This window comes from Balaenoptera borealis (genome assembly GCF_965194805.1).
Source record: "Balaenoptera borealis genome assembly, chromosome: 8".
Lineage (NCBI taxonomy): Eukaryota > Metazoa > Chordata > Mammalia > Artiodactyla > Balaenopteridae > Balaenoptera > Balaenoptera borealis.
The window spans coordinates 109,948,766-109,965,636 of record NC_138865.1 but is presented as its reverse complement, the minus strand read 5'-3'; the positions used below and the strand labels follow the sequence as shown (position 1 = coordinate 109,965,636).

Below are 16,871 nucleotides of genomic sequence, written 5' to 3'. Positions count from 1 at the left end.
TCTATTAAAAATGACTTTGCTAGCAAATTTCTAGTTATTGATGGAACTGTGTAGCCCCTTTCAGGGTGAAGCCCATTTTTAGTCTCCATTTTTTTGAGCAGTGATATTTGCCTTAAGAAATAAGCATGCTAAAATTTTAAATAATTTTTACCTATTTGCCTAAAATTTGCTAAGATATATACTCCGTTTCTTTTCTTGTCAGCATTTCTAAAGATGTGACAAGGAAAAAAAACTACCCTTCTTTTAAAATGTTTTATAAGTGAGACATTTCCATCCCCTCTGGGCAAATTAATGAGATCTGATCAATGTCAGTTTCAGTACTCATAACTGAAGAACTCCTACAGATTCCATTTTTTCCCCTTAAACTATAAATTATGCTGTGCTAACCTCTCCGCTTCGTGTCCTTATTTCAAGGAGACAGATGTTCTGCTGAAAGGTGTGTATTTTTCTGTTTTATACCTTTAATACTCATGAAAGATTAAAACAAAGCAACTTAATTAAGCTTCTCATAATGTAACCAGAGTCCACGAGTTAATATTCTCCAGGGTATAAGATGGAAGGAATCCCAGAGGTATATGTGGTGGCCCAGAATTAGAGAGGATATTAAGTTTTAAGTGCAAGATATAAATTCTTCTCTTTATTTGTTATCTAGGGGGCTGACAAAGAGTGGAATAATAAACTAGGTGGAAACTCATTCTTTTAAATTGATGCTTCATTTTTATGAGAAAAAAATATCCATCTATTCCAAGTTTTTCATTAATTTGCTAGGTCTTTCCAAACCATGAATCACTGCTGTGGGGAACCACTCAGACCTTTTTTTAAAATCCTGTCTGAAAAAGTGAATATGTCAGGTGGGTGGTTTTAAAAGTCCCCAGTAATGGCTGTTTTATAGCTAGTGGCCCACTGTTGTTAAAACCTCACAACTTCTCTTCTCCCCAGGCATGACGGAGATGGTGCGTAAAATTACTCTGAGCAGAGCAGTAAGAATCATGCAGAATCTCTTTCCTGAGGAGTACAACTTCTACCCTCGCTCATGGATTCTGCCTGACGAGTTCCAGCTCTTTGTGGCTCAGGTAGGTGGCACTCCGTCCCCATGACCCTTGAATTCTATGATGGTTGCAACTTGGTCCTGGATCCTGTGTGCTGGGAGCTGGGGCAAGGGGTCCCCAGGAAGCTGAGACTGGTTTAGGGGGTGTCTTAACAGGACACAGCAGATGTTGCCGCGATCATGGCAGCTTGCAGAGTTGAACGGGTAGGATGACAGGCAGGTAAACTGAAGAAGTGGGTCCTGACACCAGGAGACAGGCCTGAGGATGGCATCAGGAGCTAGATCATGGGGTCAGGGCGTCTTCAGAGCCAGGGAGTCAGAGCTGGAGCAGACTGTTGAGTCCACACGCAGACTGGTGTGGTCTCCCTGGCATCTCGTGGCATGAAATGTGGGAGGTTGGGCTCTCATTCAAGACCAGTGAGTAGGTCTGACAAACTGAGGGGGAAACCTTTTAAGTGTCCTGGTTTAAATTTGTTCCAGAATCAATTTTCAAACGACCCATTCCATATCCAAACAGTAAACAAAAACAGCTTGAAGTGGTAATTTTGAAAAGGAAGCTCTCTATGGAATGGTGGTCACATGGGTCTGTATACATTTCTTAAAATTCTTCAAATTATCGACTTGAAATGGGTGCATTTTGTTGTATGCAAATTATGAGCACAGTTAATTAAAAAAAAATAAACGATCGGCTGGTCCCTATACTCACCCCTCAATCTCCCACTTCTGTGGCTTTGCTCACGCCACTGTCGCTACGTGGAATAACTTTCCGTCCCATTTCTACAGCTCTATATTTAAGTATTCTGCAAGACTGAGTTTAAACGAGATAGATACCAACTGTGTCTTCAAAATCAGATAAGTGAGAAGAGCATTGCTCTCGTCCCCAAAAGTTCCTCTGTGCCTTTTTGCCATCATGCCTCACAACCCCCAGCCCAGGCAACTGCTGATCTGCATTCTCGTTATAGATTAGTTCTGCCTGTTCAAGAAATTCATATAAATGGAATCATACAGTATGTACTCTCTTGAGTCTTTTTTTTTTTGAGAATTATGTTTTTGAGCTTCATCCGTGTTTGTTGTGTCAGACGTTTGTATTTTTATTGCTGAATAGTGTTCCATTATGAATATACCCCAACTTATTTATCCATTCACCAATGGATGGACATCTGGGTTATTTCCAGTTTGAGGATATTATAAATAAAGCTGCCATGACTATTCATATGCAGGTCATACACCCTTCATCTAGCTTCTCCTAATATCAACATCTTGTATAATTACTGAAACTGGGAAATTAACATTGATATAGTATTACTAAATAATCTACACACCTTGTTTGCATTTTTCCTGTTGTCCTACTAATGACCTTTTTCTGGTACAGCATCCACCCCATATTCCCTCATTGCCTTTAGTTTTTATTTCTCCTTAGTCTCCTCTGAGCTGTAACAGTTCCTCAGTCTGTCTTTGTCTTTCATGACCTTGATTCTTTTGAAGAGTACTGACCAGTTATTTCTTTAAGAGTGTCCCTCAACTTGGTTCTGTCTGATTTTTCTCATGATTAAATTCAGATTACACATTTTTGGTAGAATACCACAAAAGTGATTCTGTGACCTTCTCAGTGCAGCATATCAGGAGAGATACATGATGTCAAGATGTCTTAATTCCGGTGATGTTAATATTGATCACTTAGTTCAGGTAGTGTCTGCTAGGTTTCTCGACTATAAAGTTACTACTTTTCCCTTTGTAATCGTTAAGTATCTTGTGGGGAGATATTTTGAGACTATGCAGATAGCCTATTTGTCTCATAATTTTTTTAAAAAACAGCTTTAACTAAGGTACAGTTAAACTGCAAATATTTAAACTTTGCAGCTTGCTATGTTTTGATATATATATAAAAACCCATAGAACCATCATCACAACGAACATAAGGGACATATCCATCACCCGCAATGTTTCCTCATGTCCATTTATAATCCTTTTGTTCCTCTCCTCCCTGCCCTCTACCTTCCACTGCCAGGCAACTGTGGATGTGTTTTCAGTCAAGATTAGTTTACACTTTCTAGAATTTTATATAAACGGAATCATACAGCAGATACTTTTCTGGGTGTGTTGGGGGTGGGAGGGGTCTGGCTTCTTTCACTCAACATGTTTTGAGATTCGGCCGTATTGTTTCATAAATAATTCAGTCCTTCTTATTACTAAGGAGTGTTCCATTAAATGTATTTACCACAGTTTGCTTATACCTTCAATTGCTGCTGGACATTTGGATTGATTCCAGTTTTTAGCTGTTACAAATAAAGATAATATGAACATTCATGTATAAGTCTTTGTGTGAACATATGTTTTCATTTCTCTTGAGTAAATGCATAGGAATAGAATGTCTGGATCATATAGTAGGTGTCCATTTAATTTTAAAGAAAGTACCAATAGTTTTCCAAAGTGGGTTGTGCCATTTTGTATTCCCATCAGCAACTGTGACCATTCTAGTTCTTCCACATCCTTGCTGACTCTTGGTTATAGTCAGTCTTTTTAATTTTAGCCATTCTGACAGGTGTGTAGTGGTTTCTCATTGGTTTTAATTTGTATTTTCCTAATTATTATTATTTTTTTTTAATTATTTTTTATTTTTTTTATAATGAGAGCCTCTGGGAACTACACTTTTTGTCTTTTATTTTATTTTATTTATTTATTTATTATTTATGGCTGTGTTGGGTCTTCGTTTCTGTGCGAGGGCTTTCTCTAGTTGTGGCAAGTGGGGGCCACTCTTCATCGCGGTGCGTGGGCCTCTCATTATCGTGGCCTCTCTTGTTGCGGAGCACAGGCTCCAGACGCGCAGGCTCAGTAATTGTGGCTCACGGGCCTAGTTGCTCCGCGGCATATGGGATCTTCCCAGACCAGGGCTCGAACCCGTGCCCCTGCATTGGCAGGCAGATTCTCAACCACTGCGCCACCAGGGAAGCCCTTTCCTAATTATTAATGATGTTGGGCTTCCCTGGTGGCGCAGTGGTTAAGAATCCGCCTGCCAGTGCAGGGGACATGGGTTCGAGCCCTGGGCCGGTAAGATCCTACATGCCGCAGAGCAACTAAGCCTGTGCACCACAACTACTGAAGCCCGCGTGCCGCAGCTACTGAAGCCAGCATGCCTAGAGCCCGTGCTCCGCAACAAGAGAAGCCACCACAATGAGAAGCCTGGGAACTGCAACGAAGAGTAGCCCCTGCTTGCTGCAACTAGAGAAAGCCCACACAAAGTAATGAAGACCCAATGCAGCCAAAAATAAATAAATAAATAAATAAATTTATTTTTATAAAATGGTGTTGAGCAATTGTTTATGTGCTTATTTGCCATCCAAATATATTCTTTGATGAAATATCTATTCACATCTTTCACCCATTTAAAAAATTGAGTTATTTTTGTTGTTGAGTTCTGAGAGTTCTTTATATATTTTGAACACATGTATTCATCAGATATACCCATTGCAAATATTTTCTCCCAGTTTGTGCCTTGTCTTTTCATCCTTTCAACAGTATCTTTTGAAGAGCAAGTTCTAAATTCTGATGGATCAGTTAATTGATTTGTTCTTATACGGATCATGCTTTTGGTGTCATATATCAGGAATCTTTACCTAACCCAAGTTCACAAAGATGTTCTCTTATGTTTTTGCCTCCAAGTTTATAGCTTTAAGTCTAGGTCTATGATTTGTTTTGAGTTAGTTTTTTAATATACTGTGAGGTATGGATTCACTTTTTCTTGTTTGTTTGTTTTACATGAGATATCAAATAGCTTCAGAAATGTTTGATGAGAATACTAACCTTTCTCCCCATTGCCTTTGCACTTATGTTGAAAACAGTTGCTCAAACATGTGTTGGGTGTATTTCTGAATTCTCTACTCTATTCTATTCGTATATTTGTCAATCTTTATGCCAATACTTCACTGTCTTTGTTATTACAGCTTTATAAGGAGTCTTGAAATCATGTAGTGAAAGTCCTCCAACTTTGCTCTCCTTTTTCAAAGTTGTCTTGGCCATTAGAGTCTTTTGATCTGCCTTGTGAATTTTATTTATTTATTTTTATTTTTTTTGAATTTTATTTTATTTATTTTTTTATACAGCAGGTTCTTGTTAGTCATCCATTTTATACACATCAGTGTATACATGTCAATCCCAATCGCCCAATTCATCACACCACCACCACCAACCCCCTGCCACTTTCCCCCCTTGGTGGCCACACGTTTGTTCTCTACATCTGTGTCTCAACTTCTGCCCTGCAAACCGATTCATCTGTACCATTTTTCTAGGTTCCACATATATGCGTTAATATACAATATTTGTTTTTCTCTTTCTGACTTACTTCACTCTGTATGACAGTCTCCAGATCCATCCACGTCTCCACAAATGACACAATTTCGTTCCTTTTTATGGCTGAGTAATATTCCATTGTATATATGTACCACATCTTCCTTACCCATTTGTCTGTTGATGGGCATTTAGGTTGCTTCCATGACCTGACTATTGTAAATAGTGCTGCAATGAACATTGGGGTGCATGTGTCTTTTTGAATTATCGTTTTCTCTGGGTATATGCCCAGTAGTGGGATTGCTGGATCATATGGTAATTCTATTTTTAGTTTTCTAAGGAACATCCATACTGTTCTCCATAGTGGCTGTATCAATTTACATTCCCACCAACAGTGCAAGAGGGTTCCCTTTTCTCCACACCCTCTCCAGCATTTGTTGTTTGTAGATTTTCTGATGATGCCCATTCTAACTGGTGTGAGGTGATACCTCATTGTAGTTTTGATTTTCATTTCTCTAATAATTAGTGATGTTGAGCAGCTTTTCATGTGCTTCTTGGCCATCTGTATGTCTTCTTTGGAGAAATGTCTATTTAGGTCTTCTGCCCATTTTTTGATTGGGTTGTTTGTTTTTTAAATATTGAGCAGCATGAGCTGTTTATATATTTTGGAGATTAATCCTTTGCCCGTTGATTCGTTTGCAAATATTTTCTCCCATTCTGAGGGTTGTCTCTTCGTCTTGTTTATGGTTTCCTTTGCTGTGCAAAAGCTTTGAAGTTTCATTAGGTCCCATTTGTTTATTTTTGTTGTTATTTCCATTACTCTAGGAGGTGGATCTAAAAAGATCTTGCTGTGATTTATGTCAAAGAGTGTTTTTACTATGTTTTCCTCTAAGAGTTTTATAGTGTCCGGTCTTACATTTAGGTCTCTAATCCATTTTGAGTTTATTTTTGTGTATGGTGTTAGGGAGTGTTCTAATTTCATTCTTTTACATGTAGCTGTCCAGTTTTCCCAGCACCACTTATTGAAGAGACTGTCTTTTCTCCATTGTATATCCTTGCCTCCTTTATCATAGATTAGTTGACCATAGGTGCGTGGGTTTATCTCTGGGCTTTCTATCTTGTTCCATTGATCTATGTTTCTGTTTTTGTGCCAGTACCATATTGTCTTGATTACTGTAGCTTTGTAGTATAGTCTGAAGTCAGGGAGTCTGATTCCTCCAGCTCCATTTTTTTTTTCCCTCAAGACTGCTTTGGCTATTCGGGGTCTTTTGTGTCTCCATACAAATTTTAAGATTTTTTGTTCTAGTTCCGTAAAAAATGCCATTGGTAACTTGATAAGGATTGCATTGAATCTGTAGATTGCTTTGGGTAGTATAGTAATTTTCACAATATTGATTCTTCCAATCCAAGAACATGGTATATCTCTCCATCTGTTGGTATCATCTTTAATTTCTTTCATCAGTGTCTTATAGTTTTCTGCATACAGGTCTTTTGTCTCCCTAGGTAGGTTTATTCCTAGGTATTTTATTCTTTTTGTTGCAATGGTAAATGGGAGGGTTTCCTTAATTTCCCTTTCAGATTTTTCATCATTAGTGTATAGGAATGCAAGAGATTTCTTTTTTTTTTTTTTTTAATTAATTAATTTATTTATTTTTGGCTGTGTTGGGTGTTCGTTTCTGTGCGAGGGCTTCCTCCAGTTGTGGCAAGCGGGGGCCACTCTTCATTGCGGTGCGCGGGCCTCTCACTATCGCGGCCTCTCCTGTTGCGGAGCACAGGCTCCAGACGCGCAGGCTCAGTAGTTGTGGCTCACGGGCCTAGTTGCTCCGCGGCATGTGGGATCTTCCCAGACCAGGGCTCGAACCCATGTGCCCTGCATTAGCAGGCAGATTCTCAACCACTGCGCCACCAGGGAAGCCCTGCAAGAGATTTCTGTGCATTAATTTTGTATCCTGCAACTTCACCAGATTCATTGATTAGCTCTAGTAGTTTTCTGGTAGCATCTTTAGGATTCTCTATGTATAGTATCATGTCATCTGCAAACACTGACAGTTTTACTTCTTCTTTTCCAATTTGTATTCCTTTTATTTCTTTTTCTTCTCTGATTGCCGTGGCTAGGACTTCCAAAACTATGTTGAATAACAGTGGTGAGAGTGGACATCCTTGCCTTGTTCCTGATCTTAGAGGAAATGCTTTCAGTTTTTCACCATTGAGAATGATGTTTGCTGTGGGTTTGTCATATATGGCCTTTATTATGTTAGGTAGGTTCCCTCTATGCCCACTTTCTGGAGAGTTTTTATCATAAACAGGTGTTGAATTTTGTCAAAAGCTTTTTCTGCATCTATTGAGATGATCATATGGGTTTTATTCTTCAATTTGTTAATATGGTGTATCAGATTGATTGATTTGCGTATATTGAAGAATCCTTGCATCCTTGGCATAACTCCCACTTGATCATGGTGTATGATCCTTTTAATGTGCTGTTGGATTCTGTTTGCTAGTATTTTGTTGAGAATTTTTGCATCTATATTCATCAGTGATATTGGTCTGTAATTTTCTTTTTTTGTAGTTTCTTTGTCTGGTTTTGGTATCAGGGTGATGGTGGCCTCATAGAGTGAGTTTGGGAGTGTTCCTTCCTCCTCAATTTTTTTAAAGGGTTTGAGAAGGATAGGTGTTAGCTCTTCTCTAAATGTTTGATAGAATTCACCTGTGAAGCCATCTGGTCCTGGACTTTTGTTTGTTGGAAGATTTGTAATCACAGTTTCAATTTCATTACTTGAGATTGGTCTGTTCATATTTTCTATTTCTTCCTGGTTCAGCCTTGGAAGGTTATACCTTTCTAAGAATTTGTTCACTTCTTCCAGGTTGTCCATTTTATTGGCATACAGTTGCTTGCAGTAGTCTCTTAGGATGCTTTGTATTTCTGTGGTGTCTGTTATAACTTCTTTTTCATTTCTAATTTTATTTATTTGAGTCCTCTCCCTCTTTTTCTTGATGAATCTGGCTAATGGTTTATCAATTTAATCTTCTCAAAGAACCAGCTTTTAGTTTTATTGATCTTTGCTATTGTTTTCTTTGTTTCTATTTCATTTATTTCTGCTCTGATCTTTATGATTTCTTTCCTTCTGCTAACTTTGGGTTTTGTTTGTTCTTCTTTCTCTAGTTCCTTTAGGTGTAAGGTTAAGCTGTTTATTTGAGATTTTTCGTGTTTCTTGAGGTAGGCTTGTATAGCTGTAAACTTCCCTCTTAGAACTGCTTTTGCTGCATCCGATAGGTTTTGGATCGTCGTGTTTTCATTGTCATTTGTCTCTAGGTATTTTTTGATTTCCTCTTTGATTTCTTCAGTGATCTCTTGGTTATTTAGTAATGTATTGTTTAGCTTCCATGTGTTTGTGTTTTTAAATTTTTTTTCCCTGTAATTCATTTCTAATCTCATAGCGTTGTGGTCAGAAAAGATGCTTGATATGATTTCAATTTTCTTAAATTTACTGAGGCTTGATTTGTGACCCAAGATGTGATCTATCCTGGAGAATGTTCCGTGTGCACTTGAGAAGAAAGTGTAATCTGCTGTTTTTGGATGGAATGTCCTATAAATATCAATTAAATCTATCTGGTCTGTTGTGTCATTTAAAGCTTCCATTTCCTTATTTATTTTCATTTTGGGTGATCTGTCCATTGGTGTAAGTGAGGTGTTAAAGTCCCCACTATTATTGTGTTACTGTTGATTTCCTCGTTTATAGCTGTTAGCAGTTGCCTTATGTATTGAGGTGCTCCTATGTTGGGTGCATATATATTTATAATTGTTATATCTTCTTCTTGGATTGATCCCTTGATCATTATGTAGTGTCCTTCCTTGTCTCTTGTAACATTCTTTACTTTAAAGTCTAATTTATCTGATATGAGTATTGCTACTCCAGCTTTCTTTTGATTTCCATTTGCATGGAATATCTTTTTCCATCCCCTCACTTTCAGTCTGTATGTGTCCCTAGGTCTGAAGTGGGTCTCTTGTAGCAGCATATAGATGGGTCTTGTTTTTGTATCCATTCAGCAAGCCTGTGTCTTTTGGTTGGAGCATTTAATCCATTCACGTTTAAGGTAATTATCGATATGTATGTTCCTATGACATTTTCTTAATTGTTTTGGGTTTGTTTTTGTAGGTCCTTTTCTTGTCTTGTGTTTCCCACTTAGAGAAGTTCCTTTAGCATTTGTTGTAGAGCTGGTTTGGTGGTGCTGAATTCTCTTAGCTTTTGCTTGTCTGTAAAGCTTTTGATTTCTCCATCGAATCTGAATGAGATCCTTGCCGGGTAGAGTAATCTTGGTTGTAGTTTCTTCTGTTTCATCACTTTAAGTATATCATGCCAGTCCCTTCTGGCTTGTAGAGTTTCTGCTGAGAAATCAGCTGTTAACCTTATGGGAGTTCCCTTGTATGTTATTTATCGTTTTTCTGTTGCTGCTTTCAATAATTTGTCTTTGTCTTTGATTTTTTCTAATTTGATTACTATGTGTCTCAGGGTGTTTCTCCTTGGGTTTATCCTGTATGGGACTCTCTGCGCTTCCTGGACTTGGGTGGCTATTTCCTTTCCCATGTTAGGAAAGTTTTCAACTATAATCTCTTCAAATATATTCTCAGGTCCTTTCTCTCTCTCTTCTTCTTCTGGGACCCCTATAATGCGAATATTGTTGCGTTTAATATTGTCCCAGAGGTCTCTTAGGTTGTCTTCATTTCTTTTCATTCCTTTTTCCCTATTCTGTTCCGCAGCAGTGAATTCCACCATTCTGTCTTCCAGGTCACTTATCCATTCTTCTGCCTCAGTTATTCTGCTATTGATTCCTTCTAGTGTAGTTTTCATTTCAGTTATTGTATTGTTCATCTCTGTTTGTTTGTTCTTTAATTCTTCTAGGTCTTTGTTAAACATTTCTTGCATCTTCTCCATCTTTGCCTCCGTTCTTTTTCCGAGGTCCTGGATCATCTTCACTATCATTATTCTGAATGCTTTTTCTGGAAGGTTGCCTATTTCCACTTCATTTAGTTGTTTTTCTGGGGTTTTATCTTGGTCCTTAATCTGGTACATAGCCCTCTGCCTTTTCATCTTGTCTGTCTTTCTGTGAATGTGGTTTTTGTTCCACAGGCTGCAGGATTGTAGTTCTTTTTGCTTCTGCTGTCTGCCCTCTGGTGGATGAGGCTATCTAGCTATGAGGCTAACTTGTGCAAGTTTCCTGATGGGAGGGACTGGTGGTGGGTAGAGGTGACTGTTGCTCTGGTGGGCAGAGGTCAGTAAAACTTTAATCCACTTGACTGCTGATGGGTGGGGCTGGGTTCCCTCCCTGTTGGTTGTTTGGCCTGAGGGGACCCAACACTGGACCCTACCTGGGCTCTTTGGTGGGACTAATGGCTGACTCTGGGAGGGCTCACGCCAAGGAGTACTTCCCAGAACTTCTGCTGCCAGTGTCCTTGTCCTCATGGTGAGGCAGTGCCACCCCCCACCTCTGCAGGAGACCCTCCAACACTAGCAGGTACGTCTGGTTCAGTCTCCTATGGGGTCACTGCTCCTTCCCCTGGGTCCCGATGCACACAGTATTTGTGTGTGCCCTCCAAGAGTGGAGTCTCTGTTTCCCGCAGTCCTGTCGAAGTCCTGCAGTCAAACCCTGCTAGCCTTCAAAGTCTGATTCTCTTGGAATTCCTCCTCCCGTTGTTGGACCCCCAGGTTGGGAATCCTGACGTGGGGCTCAGAACCTTCACTCCAGTGGGTGGACTTCTGTGGTATAAGTGTTCTCCAGTTTGTGAGTCACCCACCCAGCAGTTATGGGATTTGATTTTATTGTGATTGTGCCCCTACTACTGTCTCATTGTGGCTTCTCCTTTTTCTTTGGATGTGGGGTATCTTTTTTGGTGAGTTCCAGTGTCTTCCTGTCGATGATTGTTCAGCAGTTAGTTGTGATTCCGTTGTTCTCACAAGAGGGAATGAGAGCACGTCCTTCTACTCTGCCATCTTAAACCAATCTCCTCACTCTATCGTATTTTAAAGAGATTTAAATAACAAGAAGAAAAAATCATACATGTACTCATGTGGTTACTATTTCCAGTGGTTTTTATTACTTTGTGTAGATTCACATTTCTGTTTTGTGTAATTTTTCTTTAGCCTAAAGAGTTTCCTTTAGCTTGTGTTAAGGATCTTTTGGTGATGAATTCTTTCAATGTTTGTATTTATTAAAGTTTATTTTGTCTTTGGTTTTGAAAGATATTTTCTCTAGATATACAATTCTAGGTTGATATATTTTTTTTTCTTTCAAATCTTTTAGTATGTTACTCCTCTGTCTTCTTGCTTGTATTGTTTCTGACAGCAAATCTGTTTTAACCCTTATCTTTGATCTTCTGTATATAACATGTCCTTTCTCTCCGGCTGCTTTTAATATTTTCTCTTTATTACTGTTTTTGAATAATTTGATTGTGATGTGCTTTGGCATAATTTTGTCTATGTTTTTCATGTTTGGGGGTCATTGAGCTTTTAGATTTGTGGGTTTATAATTTTCATAAAATTTGAAAAATATTTGTCCATTATTTCTTCAGGTATTTTTCTGTCCATCCCACCTCCTCTCATTTGGGGGACACCAATGACACATATGTTAGGTCATTTGAAGTGTCCCACAGTTCACAGTTCACTGATGCTCTGTTCATTTTTTTAAAATTTTGTTTCATTTTAAATTTCTATTGTTTTTGTCTTCATGTTCACTACTTTTTTCTTCTTTAATGTCTAATCTGCTGTTAATCCTATTTGGTCTACTTTTCATCTCACACATTGTAGTTTTTATTTCTAGAAGCTAGATTTGGGTCTTTTAAAATATCTTCCATAGTTTTACTTAGCTTTTTTAACGTATGAAATGCATTATAACAACTGTTTTAACGTCATTGTCTGCTAATTCTAATTTTGTGTCCATTCTGGGTTGGTTTTGACTGATTGGTTTTTCTCTTCATTATGGCTCATATTTCCTTGCCTCTTTTCATGCCTGGTCATTTTTAGCTGGATGCCAGACTTGGTGAATCTTACTTTATTTGGATGTTGGGTATTTTTGCATTCCTATATATATTCTTGAACTTTGTTGTGGGATCCAGTTAAGTTACATGGAAATAGGTTTGGGGTCTTGTTTTCAAAGTTTGCTAGGCAGGACTGGAGTAGTGCTCCATCTAAGGCTAGTTATTCATCACTACTGGGGCAAGGATTGTATATGTACTCTTCCTAATGCTCTGTGCATAATGGTGTTTACCAGTCTGGTTGGTGAGAACAGACGCTATTCCAGGTTCTGTGTGGCTCCAGGCACTGTTACCTCCAGTACTTTTGGGTGGCTCTTTCCTCAGCATCAGGTGGTTTCCTCACAAGCATGCACTGATCTGTACTCAGCTAAATATGCAAGGGAGACTCTCTGTGGATCTCCAGAGTTCTCTCTTTGTGCAAAAGTCTCTCCAGGACTCTTCCCTGAGAACTCTGGCTATCTTAGTCTCCCTTGACTCATAGTTTCATTTTCTCAACTCAGATTGTCCACTGGGCTCCACCAGAGTTCTGCCTCTCTGTGCTACAGCCTGGACTCTCCCACAAGACAGTAAACTGAGACAATCACAGAGCTCACATCATTTGATTCCCATCTCTCAGGAATCACTGTTCTTTGTTGCTCTATGTCCAGTGCCTTGAAAAGCATTGTTTAATATACAGTAAGTCCCCTACATACAAACAAATTCCATTCCAAGAGCACATTCGTAAGTCCAATTTGTTCGTTAAGTCCAACAAAGTTAGCCTAGGTACCCAACTAACACAATAGGCTATATAGTACTGTACTGTAATAGGTTTATAATACTTTTCACACAAATAATACATAAAAAACACACAAAAGTCATTTTTAATCTTACAGTACAGTATCTTGAAAAGTACAGTAGTACAGTACAACAGCTGGCGTACAGGGGCTGACATTGAGTGAACAGGCAAGAAGAGTTACTGACTGGGGGAGGGAGACGAGGTGGGAAATGGTAGACCTGAAGGATCGTCAGCAATAGGAGATGGAGGGCAAGCTGCAATTTCATTCATGCCTGATGTTGATGGCACAGGTTCTGGTTCCTTGCTGGATTCAAGTCTATCTACCCTCTTGGAAAAACGATCCAGTGATGTCTGGGTAGTAGCTCTTTTTTTCTCGTCATAGATGCCACCACCGTGTCACTGGATTGCATTCTGAACAGCTGCTGCAACCTTTGTGTACTGTTCTACGTTCGGGTCCTGTGCCTCAAAAACTAACAGTGCCTCCTCACATAAAGAAAACCCCCTTGCCATTTCCTGTGTCGTGAGTCTCTTCAGTTACTTCTTCTTCCTCTTGCCTCTCTTCGTCCTTTCTCTGGGCCTCCAATTCCATCAGGTCTTCATTAGTAAGCTCCTTGTGTTGCACAGCAAGGAGTTCAGTGAAGTCGTCCTCTTGCAGATCTAGCTCCAGCTTCTTGCTGAGGGTCACCAAGTTGCTAAAAATCTCTTTGGACTCCTCATCCTGGGCAGCTACCATATCTTCACTCGCTGCCTCTCCACTTACTTTTACGTTGTGAAGGTTGGCTCTAGCCTTGAACTGATGAAACCAGCCGTGGAAGGCATTAAAAGATGCACCCTCTGATTCTTTGCAATGTTTCTTCTTCAGGTCTTCATAAAGGCTTTTAGCTTTCTCTTGAATCAGCATTAAGCTGGGGGGACTCGATGCTGATGCTGATCCTGCATCCACACACTGAGAAGTTTCTCCATCTCCTCCGTCAGTTTTCCATGCTTCTTTGATATTATTGTCGACATCATCAGCACAGCAGACTTCACATGTTCCATGATCTTGTCCTTGTTCTTTAGATTCATGCTGATGGTTGAACAACTCATGTTGTAAGAACAAGCGATGTCTACCATCTTTTTGCCTTGCTCCACCCTCTCAATTATTTTCACTTTTGTTTCCATCGTTATCGCTTGGCGCTTCTTAGCAGTACCAGCTACGTCACCGCTGCTTTTACGCTTGCTTTCGGACATCCTGGGCTTGAAATAAAGATACTGTACTACTGTACTCTATACCGTACTGTACAGTGAAGCACACAAAAGCACAACCACTTGTAGAGGATGCACGCACGTGACAATGTACGCCAGACACGTGAACTAACTTACGTGACTGGACATGTGAATGCATGTTCACATCTTTGCAAGTTCTCAGCTTGAAGGTTTGTATGTAGGGGACTTACTGTATTTTGTCCATTTTTTGGTTGTTTCGCTTGGGAGAAGCTGAAGGTTCTTAGAACTGGAGAGTTCTCTAATATAAAGGAGGATTTCTTTGTTTCTAAAAGAGCACTAATTTGGAATCTGCTGATTCAGGGTCTGGCATAGGCGGAATAAGACTATGAGACCCCACCTTAGCTGTTTGCTGGAAACCCCCGGCCCTGTCACTTATTCCTCACTTATGTCACTGCTGCATAGTATTCCATTGTATGAATGCACCATAACTTTTAAAAGCATTCCCCTATTGATGAACATTTAGGTAATTCTCATATTTTTTTGGTTCAACAAATAATGCTGTAGGGAACACCCTCATACAGGTATCTTTATACACCTGTGCCAGCATTTCCTTCAGATAGAAATCTCAAAATAGAATTGCTGTATTAAAGGATATGTGCATTTACATTTGTGACATGTAAAGCCAGGCACAAGGCTTCAATAACAGCACACTTAATTGTGAGGTTAAACAATGTCTTCCCAGTGCCTTGGAAGTGAGTGCTCAGAGGTGTGTGTTTTGGGGGGTGGTGCTCTGGGATTCCTGCCAACAACAGGAAGAGGTGTGAGTAGCTATAAAACATTCTAAAACCTGACAATATGTGGGTATTTTATTTCTTCCGTCAATTAGGATTAAATTTACTTTGTTCAAGAAAGGGGGAGATCCGCATCCCTACCCCCCATCCATTTGCAAAACTGGTACCCAGATACAATCAGCAGGTGGCACTAGGCAGAAGCAAGCAGGATTCTCAGTGGAAATTTTTGTGAAGTCTAGAGGAGGATGTTGGCTTTCTTTCCAATTTTCGCAGATGGCCAATAAAAAAAATTCCTTAGAGTTTATTTTGCATATGGTCTTCCATCTGGGTATTTGAGAAAAGTACAGTTTTGTTATCACAACAGTATTTATTATGGTGAAGGAGTTTGCATTTCGTAGCAGAAGAATTTTTCAGCAAATCAAGCCCAAAACTTGGTCAATAATGGTTTGCAGTTTCTTGGGGGGAACCGGAAAGCATGGGGTCCTTCCGTTTTCCTCTCCAGCTTCATCCTCAGTTAGCTTTTATTGATTCAGCTCCTCAAGGCTGAATGAAACGCATTATTTGCAAAAAACCCCAGAGAACAATGTTCTCCACTGGATTTAGGAACTGGGAAAATGTGCAGTTCTAAGTGGGTCAGAGTCAAGCAGAAAGAAAACCTGCAACCTGGAGCTTATATTCCTTGTCCTGATTCCACGCTTGCCAAAGAACCTTCTGGTGAGTAGATTATTTGAATCACTTTCCTTCATATATACAAGAAGCTGATATGGCTGACTTCGGACCACCTGATGGTTTATCCAGAGTGTGAGGTTTGGACCTCTGCACGCACCTTGTAGAGCCCCTCCGACCTCTGCGGCCTCATCTCGCACCATTTCCGACCTCTTCCTCTGGTCTCCTTCCACAGTCAACTTTGTAGGCACTCAGCGGCACCCCAGCCTCTGCCACCTCTGCATTTTGTACACGCCTCTCCCTTTGCCTGGGGCACTTGCTCCCACTTCCAAGGCTGCCTTCTTTCACCTGACCTATTTTGCCAATTCTTCAGAACACTGCTTATCTTTTACTTTCTCTGTAAAGCCTCCTCTGCCCCCCATGCCTGAGGGGGTACCTTGTTTTCCTCTCTTTAGGGTACTTATGCCTATCACACTGCTTAGTGACTACACGTCTAATTATCTTCCTTTCCTGCTCTAAGTACCACAAGAGCAGCGAGTGACTGGGTTCATCTTATTTACCTTTGTATCGCCGGTGCCTATCACAGGGCCTGTGCATAGTTGGAACTCAAGTATATTTGCTAGATTGAATTGCAGATTAGTACGCAGATGCTATGGTTTAAAAATTTCGTCCCTTGTGAGTTTAGTCATCAAAAGTCAGCTTCTCTGCGGCCAAGGGTATCAGCAGGACCCAGCCTGTCACTTTACAGGAGTGCGGGCCAGAGTTGAGCCATGAGGAGCTCACCGAAGCGATGCCAGCCAGGGACAGCTCCGGGTGGTCGGCCGCCAGCCTTTCCCTGTGGTGCCCCCACCCCCACCCAGAGCCCTCAGACTTCCTCAGCAAGCTCGGGAGCCCGTGCAGAAGCCAGAACGCCTCCTGCTGGTGCGGCACGGCATCCCGAGAGGCTGAAGCAGTGGCCCAGGATTGCGAATAACTAGTAAAAGACGGAGGCGAGGGGACTTCAGCTGTCAGAAGAAGGCAGGTGATTCAGGGCCGCTGGCAAAGACTCTGTAGGAGCCATGGCTTCACCTCCCC

General features: G+C 40.3%; 1 protein-coding gene across 4 annotated transcripts in view; it reads left to right on the top strand.

The window, feature by feature from the left end:
* The window catches only part of TTLL11 (tubulin tyrosine ligase like 11), a 257,240-nt gene that overhangs the window by 64,219 nt on the left and 176,150 nt on the right, over positions 1-16,871 (top strand). For 3 of the 4 annotated variants that reach the window (XM_082402239.1, XM_082402238.1, XM_082402241.1), the window contains one exon: positions 940-1,073. In XM_082402239.1, coding sequence (XP_082258365.1) covers positions 940-1,073 — 134 coding nt within the window. Of the gene's footprint in view, positions 1-939; positions 1,074-13,667; positions 15,846-16,871 lie in introns of those variants that run through there. The other variant, XM_082402240.1, reaches the window with a different exon arrangement.